We start from the raw sequence: 14,529 nt of genomic DNA on the forward strand, positions 1-14,529 counted from the left end.
TAAGTGGAGAGCGGGAGTTCGGCGCGGGGGCGGGAGGTAGTAGCGACGCCTGAGGCTGTTGGGGAGCAACGGTCTCTCCGCGCGCGTCCCTAACTCGCCGCCGCAGCCATGAGGCGCTTCTGGCCGTGCGCCGTCGTGCTGGGGCTGCTGGCCGTCGAGGGCGTGGGCGGCGCGCAGAAATTCGCAGTCTATCCCAAAATTACCAACAAGACCTTCATCGACGAGTATATCAACGCGCACAACCAGCACCGCAGCGAAGTGCAGCCCCCCGCTTCCAACATGCTGTTCATGGTGGGTATCCCGGGCGCGGGGTGGGAGGAGGAAAGGAGAGCCCTCGCTTCCAGCTGGGCGCTTAGGAGAAGGAGCTTCCCATTGAACCCGCCGCCACCTTTTCTTTCGGAGGGCTCCTTGCCTGCGGTTTAAAAAGGCAGATCCTTCAGGTCACGCCTTTGGGCATTGTAAGGTGACGGTCTCAGGCAGAACAAAACAAACAAACAAAAAATCCTTCCAGTAGAACCTTAAAAGATAAAGGGACCCCTGACCATTAGGTCCAGTCGTGGCCGACTCTGAGATTGCAGCGCGCATCTCTCTTTATTGGCCAAGGGAGCCGGTGTACAGCTTCTGGGTTATGTGGCCAGCATGACTAAGCCACTTCTGGCGAACCAGAGCGGCGCATGGAAATGCTGTTTACTTTCCCGCCGGAGTGGTACCTATTTATCTACTTGAACTCTGACGTGCTTTCAAACTGCTAGGTTGGCAGGAGCAGGAACCGAACAATGGGAGCTCACCCCGTTGCGGGGATTCGAACCATCGACCTTCTGATCAGCAAGTCCTAGGCTCTGTGGTTTAACCCACAGCGCCACCCGCCAGCTAAGTTTGTTCTTACTATGAGCTTTCGTGTGCATGCACACCTCTTCAGTAACCAAGTCTCAGGCAGCTCATTGTGGTGGTTATATCTGGGAAGGGATGAAGGAGGTTTTCTGCCTCAGATTGCGAAGTAACCGCAGCAGCTCGAGGCTGAAAATAGTCACTGGTGTTTTTCTTTTATTTTGGCGTTAACACCCTTTGACCCGCCTCTGAAAGCTGTATGCGTAATTCACATGGTAGAATGAGCATAGATAGCTGGTTCTTTAAAAGCCCGGCAGGTATTATACTTACTGGTGCCAGTGAGTAATATTCAAGTAAAGGATCTACAAGTGTGAGAGACAAGATCATAAAGGGAAGGCAAAGTGACTAACATTAAAACCAATTAAGCACATTCAATAAAACCATCTAAAAACATAACTAAACAATTAAAAGGGGGCAGAACTTGTTTTGTTTTTTTTGTGAGACTGAAGACGTGTTATCCATTGGAAGTGGGAAATGTTATTAAAAGCTGTGTGTGTGATACTTTTCTGTTTTACAGAGTTTTGATCTAGGTTTAGCTAAAATAGCGAGAGCATGGGGACGGAAATGTATTTTTGGACATAATCCAAACAGAAAAGTCCACCCTGAAACTAAATATCGGCCATTTGGAGAAAATATCTGGCGGGGATTTGCCTCCAGCCAACCATTTAATGCTGCTGCTGCCATTAATGCATTTAACAGTGAAGTAAAATACTATACCTATGATGACCACACATGTTCCAAAGTATGTGGTCATTATACTCAGGTAAGTTTCATCCTCATCTGCTTAGAAAATTTTAATCAAAACTTAAAGAACTTGAATAATTTGAGACTCTGGGTGCTTCCAGACTGTCATATTTTGATGTGATTCAGTCACATCCTGGCAAATTCAAGCTGTGCAATTAAAGTTAATTTGGAGCTCTTGCAAAACAAACCTGCTTCCCCAAAAGATTGGACTTTTTGCAATCAGAAAAGTGATGGGGAAATGACCTGGAAAGTGAGGCATAACATTTGCTTCACACAATGCTGTCTAATAATCTCTCCACAAATAAATCAGGATGAATGCTAATTAAATAGCCAACACTATCAAATCTTCAAACAAATCAGGTTGAATATTCATTAAACTGGCCGTCTGGAAGGGACCTCTGTAATCATACTTTGTGAAATAATCATATTCCTACCATCACAATAGAAACCGCTTACTTATAAAATGCATGGAATGCTTGAAATTAATTAATTGACAACTTTCAGAAAAAGGTCCCCACTTCAGTTTCAGTTCTGTAGGGTTTTTTGAATTGCTAGAAGTTCTAACATCTATAAAAACTGAGTTACTAGCAATGGGCCAGCACTAAGTGTTGCAGGGCTTATGCATGGCAAGTTCTTACCATGAGAATTAAAGGCAAATTGTCTTAAGACAGCCCTTCTTTTAATGTCCTGTTCTGCTCTTTGCAGGTGTGTAGTTTACCCATGCAAAAAGCAACAAAGGTATAATTTACAAAGAAATGACCCCCTTGGTCATGACACACAGCAGACAAACAACTCCAAAAGACATATTAAACGTTTGTTTGTAGTACTTTTGTACCCCTTGTTTGTTAAAGTTGCACAAAGCAGTTTGATAATACTGATTAACAAATGTAACAACCGAAATTCAGTAGAAATAACTGCTAGGCTGTCAGCACAAATTACTGACAAATAGGCCAGGAAGCCCAAAGGTGTTTTATTCAATAGCCATGCTATTATTCTAAAACAAAGCATTAAAAGTTAGTGTGTGGATCTGTTGAAGTTTGGTAGGCCATGATATTTCCTAACAAATGTCTCTTTGTAACACAACATACTGAGTTTGTAGCATCCTTCTCTATCAATTGCATCAAAATCAATAATAATTAAATATTTGCTTTATATTGAACAACCATTGTTTTATCCTCACAGATATTTTGGTTACGTATTTCCCTGGCACAGGCAATGATCAACACAGTTGCTCACCTTGAGCAATGAATGAGCAATGAATACTTAATTTTAGATATTATACTGTATTTCAATTGCTCAAGATGAGCAGAAATCATACACCATTTTACATATATATTGTAAGAACATAAGACAAACACCCGTGGCCCATCTAGTTAAGCATTTTCACAGTGACCAACCAGATTAGGATGCTTGAATATAAGCTTTGAATTCTTATATAATATAAAGATGCCTGTAGCCAAATGCCAAGTGAGGGCAGGAATGTGGAGAGAAGCTGATTGTTAGAAATGGTAACTATTAACACAACTTGTACCTTTATCTTATATAATAAAACATATCCTTTCCAGGTTGTTTGGGCTGATTCTTACAAGGTTGGCTGTGCTATTGTTTACTGCTCTCGAGCGACAGATGGAGACAGGAATGTTTTGCATTTCGTGTGCAATTATGCTCCAGCGTAAGTTAACAAATGCTAAAGAGATTGTGTTGACACTTAGCAGTCTAAAATTCATGTGATGGGCAGCTACAGGTGATTTGGAGGAAATCAGGCCTGTTAGGTGGAGGTTCCCCTCCGCTGCCATCACAGGACAGTACATATGACATCAAACATCTTTATAAGCTTTTTTTTGGACACCTTTTCACCAGGGGTTTCAAATCTTCTCCGAACAACAAATGGGGCCTGCAGGTGAAAAGAAGGCAGGAGTAGCACTGCTACCACACATAGGAGGTTGGGACATAAAATTCAGCAGGCGTCATTGTGCGGGACATCAGCTAGATTGTGCTGACAGCTTTCTGAAATCAGAGCCTTCCAGCATTAGCATATACATACTTTATACATGGTGTCTCTCTCCAAATGTCTTTGGCATCTGCATTTTGCCCTAATGTTCTTTGGCCTCTGAATTGCTGTCATGTTCCCCTGTACTTCCCATGTACATTTCCTAGCTCTAGTCCATCTCCATTTGGACGTTCATAAACTTTTTCACCCTCATTCCTGGGAGGTGAGCTGTCCTGAACTGGATATTCCTTATAAAAACTGATCAGTCAGCCTTTTGATTTTAAATGCCAACTGCCTGCTTCCATTCTGGTTAGAGTGGTCCCTTTTTAAGCATGTCTGGCTTGTCCTGAAACATTAACAAATCCACCACTGCAAATCCACCTGTCTAGCTGGCCCTGTGCAAGGAATAGGAAGCATTTCAAAGAAATCTATCTTGAAGAGCTTGGTTTTCCCACCTAGCAATAAAAATTTTGCTGCCGGGACCCCGTGACTACATTTTGCCACATCATTTGTGCCAACGTGCACCACACACTCCTTTCCAGCACTATCTTATCAGGATATCTAAATGGTGTTTGCCACCCACAACCTTTCCACCATTGTTTACAGATGTATATGTCTTGCTTTTATTTATTCCTACTGTTGATTTCTATAACACACAAAAGTACAGTTTTGAGACATGTCTGTTTGTCAGGACATTTACAGCATCAAACACAAGTCATTTGTATCTCTGATTAAATGCAAGAATTGATCCCTTACATCTGTTTCCTTAAGATTATTTCGGAAAGCTTTAACCTTTGTTCAAGCACAGGTGTTTCTATAGCTGGCTGACCCTTGCAAGAGGGTTCAAGTGAATAGTGTGAAAGGTGATAAGGTAACTTAAATAACTTCACAATGTAAGACCACTCATTTCTATAGCTATAGTTTCTATAGCTGGCTGCCCTTACAAGAGGGTTCAAGTGAATAGTGTATTTTTCATCTTTTTAGTGTATTTTTCATCTTTGTTGGAAGCCGCCCAGAGTAGCTGGGGAAACCCAGCCAGATGGGCGGGGTACAAATAATAAATTATTATTATTATAGTGTGAACGGTGATAAGGTAACTTAAATAACTTCACAGTGTAAGACCACTCATTTGAGCATTGTTACCAGGGTGACTTGGACCACTTCAGTATTCTCTGTATGAGATCCAAATAGTAGTGACCAAAAGCAATGGTGTGTCTGAACTAGGCATAATACAGTGGTGAATCGCAAGACGAAAAGAATCCGTTCTGTGATTCTCTTCGTCTAGCGGTTTTTTCGTCTTGCAAAGCAAGCCCACTGAAGGATTAGCGCTATTAGCGGCTTTTAGCGGCTTATCTGCTGATCAGATCAGCTGATAAGCGGCTTAGTGGCTTAGAAAAAGGGGGGGGGACCCAGCAGGAACTTGCAAGACATTGTCGTCTTGCGAAGCAAGCCCATAGGAAATTCGTTTTGCGAAGCACCTCCAAAATGGAAAACTCTTTCAGCTAGCGAGTTTTTCGTCTTGCGAGGCATTCGTCTTGCGGGGCACCACTGTACCTAAATATATTTGGCAGCTCTATTCTGTATAAGTCGGTTTTTATATCCATTCCTTCACATTCAAAGACTAGTCACCTCTTCCAGCTCAATATACTCCACTGTGATATTTAGTCTTGTGTGTTGATGCCTTTATAACTAGGACTGCATTCCCTCTCAGACAATTTTACAGGAACTGCATGACAGTGATGGGTAGGTTTTGTTTCTGCTAAAATAGGTTAATAATAAAATTACACAATGGAATGGGTGCGCCAGAGACAAAAATAGGAAGAATAATGGATGTGACTTTTACCTTTGTACAGTAAGCTTCCATCCAGACAAAAGCCAAACAAACACCCATCACCATAAGTAAGAGGCATGATCACAGTTCAAGGACCCATTACAGCCAGAAAAATCATTCAAGAGTGCAGAGGTAGGGCTGATGAGGCCCTTGGAAAATTTCAAGGACCAGATGGAGAGGCCTGGAAGGCTGCATTTGGCCCCCAGACCTAGACAACTTATTCGTTACATCTAAAATCTTTAATTATATGACCAGTAGCTTGCATTTTAATTTTCAATTTAGCTTTGTGTACTGAATACATAATGTTACATAATATTTTGTTCTTTAGGGGCAATTACCGGGGCGTTCGTCCTTATAAAAAAGGATCTTCATGTAGCGAGTGCCCAAAAGGAGACACTTGTCAAAATCAACTCTGTAGTAAGTGTGATGATAAACTATCATATTTTTAAAAAATGTATTTATTTAGATAATTTCTAAATAAATACATTTATACATTTACGTCCGTTCTTAACCTGAAACTGTTCTTAAGCTGAAACACCACTTTAGCTAATGGGGCCTCCTGCTGCCGCCGCGCCACCACTGCACGATTTCTGTTCTCATCCTGAAGCAAAGTTCATAACCCGAGGTACTATTTCTGGGTTAGCGGAGTCTGTAGCCTGAAGCGTATGTAACCCGAGGAAATACTCTTCCATTATATGACAGAAAATAAAATAAACCCAAGGTAAAATAGTAACGTTTTTAAAGCTTTCTTTTGCTTGTTATATGTATTTTCTCTTTTCCAGGAAATTCTGAACGTGATAAAGAAAGGAGTGAGAGTATGTATTACATTTTTATTTTGTTGTTTAAATTTAGAGCAAAATTCACATTCAGTAAAAATTACCTTCTTTTTTTAAAATATAGATTATAAACGATGGAATCCACCGTATGATTTCCACATTACCTGTGATGAATCCTGTATTGCTGTTGCAGTTTTAAGGCCATTATTGATGTTTGTAGCATTTGCAGTTGTTTACTACTTAAAATTACGTTATCCGGGTTTAAATTTAAAACATTAATCTCCAATATGCACATAAAACACACAACCATTTTCTTTGAGTATCTTAACTAACAGAGCACATTAACACAAATGCTAATTTTATTTTATTGTGTTTTATATTGTAAAACTAAATTTGGCTTGTTTTATTGCTTCATATCATATTTTGTTTTTTTCCAAAATTGTAAAAAGTTCTGTTTCATATTGATTCATTGTGAACATTTTAAAATCTGTAAGATATTAATATAATATAAAATATATGGTCATATCTTGTATGTTCAATACCATGTAAAAAATAAAGATCAAGCATATTAAAATAAGCTTAATTATTTTACATGATTAAGCTATACACGAGTCCTTTTTTCTTCTTCCAAAATCACGAACCGACAATTTTTAGTGTTCTACTTTAGTTTTATACATGCTTTTATAAATTTAATATGATTTTTTAAAAATGCTGTGGAATAGAAGCTTGAGGCAGTTATTATTGCTAAGTAGCTGAGTCCTGTGATTGTTAGCTAGCCAGGTTTTCTTTCTGCTAAAATAAGTTAATGATAAAATTACACAATGGAATGGGTGCGCACTAAGATAAAGTTTGTTTGATTTTTAAGCTATTAATTCTTTTTAAGAAAGGTATTTATTATTGAAGAGATTTATACAAAAAAGAAAAATTAAGTGGTTCTAACAACAAAATATGAAACTTTCACAAACTTTCGCAATAAGGCTTACATGGTTCCATGGATCTCTTTGACTTTAGTATTTTGATTCTGCATCCAGACTGCTGGCTGTCTTAGGTTAGGGTTACCAGACGTCCCCGGATTTGCAAATCTGTCCTGGACAGATTCCGTCCCTGGAATGTCCCCAGATTTGCACATCTGTCCCTGGGAAACGTGGCAGCAGCAGCCTGGAGCCAGTCTGGTAGCTCAGTTGGCTCTGGCTGGCTTCAGGAGCTGCTCGCTGCTGCCGCCACTGCCAAAGGTGAACCGGGGACGTCTGGTGGTACAGATCTCCTGCCCCCTGGGGAGGCTCAGGAGTCGCGGGCAGACCGCCGTTGCCCAGGAGGGGTACAAGGCGCACGGTTTCTCTGCCAGGCAAAGTGAAAAGCCCTTATTTTGCACCCTGCGAAACATAAATGCGCAGTTTTTTTAAAAAACTGGGCAACAGCCCTCTGCCCACGACTCCTGAGCCTCCCCTGATCTGTCAAAACAAAGGGGGAAGGGGGCAGGAGATCAGGGAAGGCTTGGGAGTCATGGGCAGGCGGCATGCCATTGCCCCACTACTTCCCTGTTGCTACTCAGCTTCAAAAAAAAAAAAAGGGTCCCTGGATTCATTGAAAGAAATCTGGTAACCATATCTTAGGTTGTAATTCTTAAATTCTTTTTATGAGAATATGAGAATAGCAATCCTTTTTAGGTCAGTGGAACTGAGTATATAGTAGTTTCAGAACTGCAGGTATGTTTTGAAAGAGCTATACAAAATCAGGCATGTATAAAAAGTGAAGTGAAAGCGTGAAAGATCTTTGAACTGTTCCATGTTGTCCTTCCTCTTTAAAAATATTTATTATGCATTTCCCTGGTGGAGAAAACAGTTCACCAACAGACACTGAACAAGTGGCTGGATGCTCAGACTCTAGAGACTGAGTAAGCAGCTTTAAAAAGAAGGCTGTGCACATAAATTTGCAGAAAGTTTTCCGCATGGAAATGTTCATGAGGTTCTGTGTGATACTGATTACTAGATATGGTCTTTCCCTCCCATCCAGTAAGATTTTGAAAATCTGATATAGTTGATCCACCTATGGGAATTTGTCTCTACTGTGTTGATTTTGTTCTTTGAATCAAGGCAGTATGCCATTCATGAAAGCAGTATACAGTCCAGATAGTGCTGCTTTCTATATATCTTGCTTTCCCCAGTAGGCCTTGTCTTAGCATAGTACTTTGTTTCCAGTTCGTTATCTTTTACTCAGCCATTTTTCCTGGACACTTGTGAGGTTGACTGCTGTTTGCTATCTTTTCCGCTGCTTTTTGTGAATCCTTGCATAACCCTCTTTCATTTCTACTTCATACTGCTAGTACTGTAGTTTGTATCTGTTGGGGTAGCGCATTTTCTGGTACTGTCTTTTGTTCCCACAAAGCAAGCCAGAAGTTGATAATCCAGAGCTATCAAGGTATCACCTATTGCAAAAGAGAATTTTAGATTTGATAAAAAATGTATACATGAACAGTTTTAAAGTTAATATTTTGATACAGTTATAAAAATTACCTGGCACGTTTGAAATATTTGTAAATAGGCAAGTGCAGTTTGCTGTACCAATTAACCAGATTTTAGAAGTCTGTTTCATCCATCTTGAATTAAAACAATCTACACTTCAATTGCAAATGAGAAAGCGTAAATATGAAAAGGCAAGTTGCTATAGATTTTGTAAAACCATAGGCTTTTGGGTTTGGAGACTATTTTCTGTTATTGGAGAGAAATAGAAACATTTATTATTTCATTTTTTTCAAACTCATTTTGGTGCACAAAAACACACAAAACCTATTTTTCCAGCTACTTTGCTTCAGCTTTCTGCAAACCAGTTTTAATGTTATAATTTATAAATTATTTAAATCATTGTTTTACTCTTCAGCCAAAAAGACTCCCAGAATGGCTTACATATGTCAATAAGACAGTCCATGCCCTCAGACTTACAATCTAAAATACATGTCACAAAAGGAATAGATACAGGAAATCAGGAGAAAACAGAAATAGTAAGAAAATTCGGCCTAGAAATAGTAAAAAAAGTAAAATGCTTGGGAATAGAGATTAGAATGAAAAATATAAATCTATTTGAGGATAATTACAAAAAAATGGACTGCAGTAAAGAGTGATATGGAAATTTAGACAAAACTGAAATTAACATAATGGGGCAGAATATCAATAATAAAAATGAATCTCTTACCAAAATTACTGTTTCTGTTTCAAATGATTCCCATAATAGGCAAAGTAGAAAGCTTCAACAAATGGAAATCGGACTTGACAAAATTTATATGGCAAGGCAGAAAGCCACTTATTAAATACAAATTATTAACAGATAAGAAACAGATAAGAAAGAAAGAGGTAAGTTTGGGCTCCCTGATTTGAGAACTTATTATGAAGCTGCATGTTTGTGCTGGATCCGAGAATGGATTGTAGCCTTATGAGGCTTTGCCCTCAGGTGGGAAAAAGTAATGCACCCGGGAGAGGGAAATGGGAGTCAACAGACACTCAAGAAATAGTTTCGGAGAAAAAGCTTTATTTCTACCATCCAGGCTGGTAGAAGGAGCAAGTGGGATAACTCACAAACAAGCACGAGTTCACAGCCATTTGCACAGAGCATATATTCCCCTTCCAGTTCCCTCCCCTTTCTCCTCCTCTTCAAGAGTCCTGCCCCATGAGTTCCCCTGAGCATGAACAGAAAGCTCCTGTCTTGGGACTCTTTTGGAAGAAGAAGAAGAGTTTGGATTTGATATCCAGCCTTTCACTCCCTTTAAGTAGTCTCTTCCTCCCCCACAACAAACACTCTGTGAGGTTAGTGGGGCTGAGAGACTTCAAAGAAGTGTGACAAGCCCAAGGTCACCCAGCAGCTGCATGAGGAGGAGCGGAGATGCGAACCCGGTTCCCCAGATTACGAGACTACCGCTCTTAACCACCACACCACACTGGACTCTTCCCAGGAAAGGGGGATGAGAAGCCTTGCGTGTCCAAGATACGTTTCTTTTCTCTTGCTCTAGTGGCACAGTCCCCGGAAAGAAAGCTGCAATCTGGTTAGCAAGGCCAACTAGCCTGGGAAACATACATGCAGAGCAAGATAGCAAGATGCTTAGCTAAATGCTTTTTAGCCTTAGAGAAAAAGTGCAATTTGAAAAGTGCTTGAGGCTTTGAGGCCTGGTTGGGGGGGGTGTGACTTACACAGGTTTTAGGGTATCCTAACCTGTGCTCTCCTCCTTCATTCCCCCCTCTTAATTTGGACAGCCTTTCCAGGCTCATCCCAAATGGGCCACTATCCTTTCTTAAGGTCACTGATGCTTACTCCAATTTGGGGAGCTGCCTCCTGCAATTGTTGCTAGGTCAGCCAAATGCCTGTTCTTGAGCCGATACAGCTACAGGATCATGCTAGAAAACATTGATGTTTTGGATCTCGAGGGATGGAACAATAGATTCGGCTGGCATGCCTGTTTAGCGTACCATAAAGTAGCTGTACATAAGGAATTTTTATATCATGTTACCAGAAGGTCGTTATATAAAGTCTGGGGAAGACATCGGAAACTGTTAGAGCCCAAAACACCATGGTGGATATCACCATTAGGGGTATTATCTGTTAAAAAGAAAAATACATTTTCAGAGATCCTCTCCACTTTGGTATCATTTCATAGCCCAAAGTTGGATTTTGACTCAAATGAAGCCTTCGCTGTCTTGACCTTTCTCCCGGCTTTGGTTTAACAATAATAATAAATAATAGCAGCAGCAGCACTGAGGAGATGTCCAACTGCGCTTTTCCCAACGGTAAGGATTTTATAAAAAAATATAAATGCTCATCGTAGGACCCCGCTTCTCCTCAGACTGCTTGCCAAAGTAACTGGGAACCAAGCGGAACGCCTCCCCTAAACAAAGTTAATGTCGCTGCACCCAAACGGGCATTGCAGGGGGTTGGGCTAGATGACTTCTAGGGGTCCCTTCCACTTCCTACTCTACAATTCTACGATTCTACGACCTCATAGCCTCCCTTCCTGTGTTTCCCGGACGCTTCCTAGTGGGGCTGCCCCGCCTTGTGGCGCTGATGCAAGTCAGCGCGCTCTGGATATGGCAGGGATACATACAGTAACGGACTTGGAGCGGGCGGGAGCGAGGGAGGAGGAAGAACCGTGCGCCACGCGCGCGCTCAAAGTGGCGCGAGAACGCTGGCAGCGCGCGCGCAAAGTTCTAGCCGTTTAATCATCCAGGCTCCTGACCGTCACCTGCAGTTTGAGCGGCCCGCCGCGCAAGGAGCAGGAGGCGGCGCCGGCGGAGACCGTTAGAGGGCAGCTATGCTCGCTGCGCGCGCCGCCGCCCGACGCGCGCTTTCCCCCCAAGCAAGCCATGGGTCCGCTGTGGTGGCCGCGGGTGGTGCTGGCGCTCGTCGCCTTGGAGGCCGCGAGCGGGCGCAGCTACCCCAGCATCAGGAACAGGACCTTCATCAACCAGTATCTCGACGCCCACAACAACTACCGCAGCGGGGTCAATCCCCCCGCTTCCAACATGCTGTACATGGTGTGTGGAAGGAGGAAAAGGAGCCGATAGTTAACTAGCTGAGGGGCTGGCCCCCCCTATTATTATTATTACTATTAGAGCTTAATATACCGCCCTGTACCCGGAGGTCTCAGGGCGGTTCACAGAAAAGATCACAACATATATAATCAGAATAAAAACAACAACCCCACCTCAGAAAAGAGCTATATTTTAAAAGGGTATATGAAACCTGTCTCTCTCCCCCCCCCCCCATAAATCCTGACTACACCCATGGGAGAAGCCTTTGTGAACGGCTGGGGGGAGGGGTTGCCACAGATTATAGAATAACAGACCAGCCTTGGTTTACTACATACCTTGATGCGTTGTTGCCAGCGGCGGCGACAATCTTGTCTCTTTTTTAGGGTTTTCTGTCCATTTAGAGTTACACCTCATGTCTTGCTTCTGAACTATATGCATAATTTTTACATAGTCGAATGAGGAAAACTTGTTGGTTCTTAAAAAACCTAGCAGTTATATTTACTGCTGCTAAGTGTGTAATGCTTTATTTAAAATAATGTTTAAGTATAGAAGTACCAGGCTCAGGCCCCGATTCTCTATGAGTCATGGGTCATGGCATACCTTCCTTAAATAAATAAATAAATATTGCCTTCAGGTTCCTGGGCAATGATTACATTTTCCAGGGTTTAATTGATTCCAGAACTCAATCCCTGCATAAATTGAACCCTGACTAATGGGTGTTTTAGGTTGAGCCAAGACTGACTATCACCTGTCCTGCATCCAAGTTAGCTTGTTACCCACAGGGGGGTTACCCACAGAAACCAAGAATAATAGGTTGCTTACTTGTAACTGATTAAGTCATCTTGTTAGTATTTCAAATAACTGTTTATGTAACAAAAAGAGTGAAGATCAGAGGAGAAGAAGAAACCTATCCTTTTTATAATTCTTTAATAGGATGCTATGATTTTTACTATAACTGCAATCCTCTCTTTTATTGCACCAAATATGAGTTTAGTTCTAGATGCTTTTCTTTGCCTTTCTTTATATGCATTTCTTTCAAACAATATATATGCTTTTTCTTATATCAATAAATTTACATATTTTTCCTTCTGTAAAGAAAGTCCAGACTGTTCATTAAGTGGAATATAAAATTAATTCATTATTTTATTGTTTTAAAATGAACAAAACAAAACAAAATAGTCTGAATCACTTCCACCTTTGGGAGTATTTGTTTAAATTGTTGATTATCTAAGGCAGCCACTTGTTTTGCATCTCTTGATTGTTTTTACCCAGACCTATTCATTATTAATATAGATTTTTAATTTGAATGACACTCCAGTTGTAGAGGATCCCATATTTGCAGTTTCTCTAGTAAGAACTGAAAATCATTTTTTTTACAGTATTTCAGCATGAACATAAAGACTAAGATTTCTGTAGTTTCAACAATCAGTTTCCTTTTGACCACACATTCCTCTAAATAACAGCATGAAAGTAATGAAAATGTATTTTAATTCATTCAGTTTTTTTGACATTTTAGTTCCTATACAATTTGCTGTGTGTCCCCCCCAAAAAAAAATCAAGAAAAGCAATAAAATACTTAACTGAGGCTCTGCCCCCCAACATGAAGCCTGTCCCAACACAAATTCTGGCTATACCCATGCCTGTGGGTAGATTCCCTTGAACTCAATGGGGCTTTCTTCTGAGTAGACGTATAGAATTTCATCATTCGACAGCTTGATGCAAGTATGGTAAATATTTCTGAAGAAATACTTGCTAGAACTCAATATGTATTATCAGCACGTTTACTATACATGTATAATGTTGTGATAATGTCATAATTTTTTTATATTTTGCAGACATTTGATCTAGCTTTGGCTAGAATAGCTAGAGCATGGGCACAAAAATGCATTGTTATGCATAATCCAACTGATATGGTCCACCCTGATCCTAAATTTAGGCCTTTTGGAGAAAATATATGGGCTGTAACTGGCTATAAATACCCATTTGATCCTGCTGGCCCTATTGAAGATTTTTATGACGAGGTAAAATACTACACCTACAAAACCCACAAATGTACACGTGTTTGTGGTCATTATACTCAGGTAAGTTCTTCTCTTCTCTGCTTACATAGTCCACAGAATTTGAAGCAAAATGCAATAACTTTAATTATTTCAGACAATAAAAGTATGAAGAAAATATTGTAGTTGCTCTGTGATCATAAACTGTGAAGTAATAATCTGCATTCTGTTATTATCAAGGATACTTAGTTATAAAGTATATGGAGTGTTTACAATTACCGTAATTTTTGCACCATAACACTCACTTTTTTCCTCCTAGAAAGTAAGGGAAAATGTCTGTGCATGTTATGGAGGGAATGCCTACGGATGGCTGGGGGGATCTGCTGCAGTCGTGAGCAAAGGATCCATGGTTCCCCTTCCTTCCCTCCTCCGTGGCTCGCTTTGAAACAGCAAAATGGGAGAAGAGCCACTGAGTGGGGAGGAGAGAGGGACAGAGAGCCTGCTTCTTTAAAGGAGCAAAGCGGGAGAGGAGAGGAGCCGCTTACACTCGTGTAAGCGGCTCCTGTCTGGTTGGTTCCTCTAAAGCAAGCAGGCTCTCTGTCCCTCTCTCTTCCCCACTCAGCTCGCTACATAGCAGCAAAGTTTTTCAGCTTGCTGAGCATGGAGGAGGAAGAAAAGCAGAGCCTGCTTGCTTTAAAGGAGCAAAGTGGGAGAGCAGAGGAACCTTCTCCCCTTATACCCCTCTTCTTCATTATTAGCAGCATCCTTCTCCACCCACCCCACGCGTGCT

The 14,529-nt window shown here is 41.0% G+C and overlaps 2 protein-coding genes and 2 long non-coding RNA genes across 4 annotated transcripts in view; 2 read left to right on the forward strand and 2 right to left on the reverse strand.

Annotated features, from left to right (window-relative positions):
* The first annotated feature begins 38 nt into the window (after positions 1 to 38).
* On the forward strand, positions 39 to 6,655 carry LOC309542376 (GLIPR1-like protein 1). Its single transcript, XM_082241148.1, has 6 exons — positions 39 to 291; positions 1,406 to 1,651; positions 3,198 to 3,304; positions 5,782 to 5,870; positions 6,236 to 6,268; positions 6,354 to 6,655. The coding sequence occupies exons 1-6, from the start codon at positions 109 to 111 to the stop codon at positions 6,506 to 6,508; spliced, it is 813 nt and encodes a 270-aa protein (XP_082097274.1). The 5' UTR covers positions 39 to 108; the 3' UTR covers positions 6,509 to 6,655.
* On the reverse strand, positions 4,234 to 4,855 carry LOC309542387. Its single transcript, XR_014224227.1, has 2 exons — positions 4,745 to 4,855; positions 4,234 to 4,524 (listed from the first exon to the last, which is right to left on the reverse strand). It is a non-coding gene; the product is annotated as an uncharacterized lncRNA (long non-coding RNA).
* Positions 6,656 to 8,446: 1,791 nt separating the features above from the next.
* Positions 8,447 to 9,403, reverse strand: LOC309542383. Its single transcript, XR_014224223.1, has 2 exons — positions 8,743 to 9,403; positions 8,447 to 8,654 (listed from the first exon to the last, which is right to left on the reverse strand). It is a non-coding gene; the product is annotated as an uncharacterized lncRNA (long non-coding RNA).
* Positions 9,404 to 11,247: 1,844 nt separating this feature from the next.
* Positions 11,248 to 14,529, forward strand: part of LOC309542391 (uncharacterized protein) — a 42,574-nt gene continuing 39,292 nt past the window's right edge. The window contains exons 1-2 of the mRNA XM_082241157.1: positions 11,248 to 11,745; positions 13,578 to 13,823. Coding sequence (XP_082097283.1) covers positions 11,575 to 11,745; positions 13,578 to 13,823 — 417 coding nt within the window. The 5' untranslated portion in view covers positions 11,248 to 11,574. The remainder of the gene's footprint in view (positions 11,746 to 13,577; positions 13,824 to 14,529) is intronic.

Source organism: Podarcis vaucheri (assembly GCF_965113315.1).
Source record: "Podarcis vaucheri genome assembly, chromosome: 10".
NCBI lineage: Eukaryota > Metazoa > Chordata > Lepidosauria > Squamata > Lacertidae > Podarcis > Podarcis vaucheri.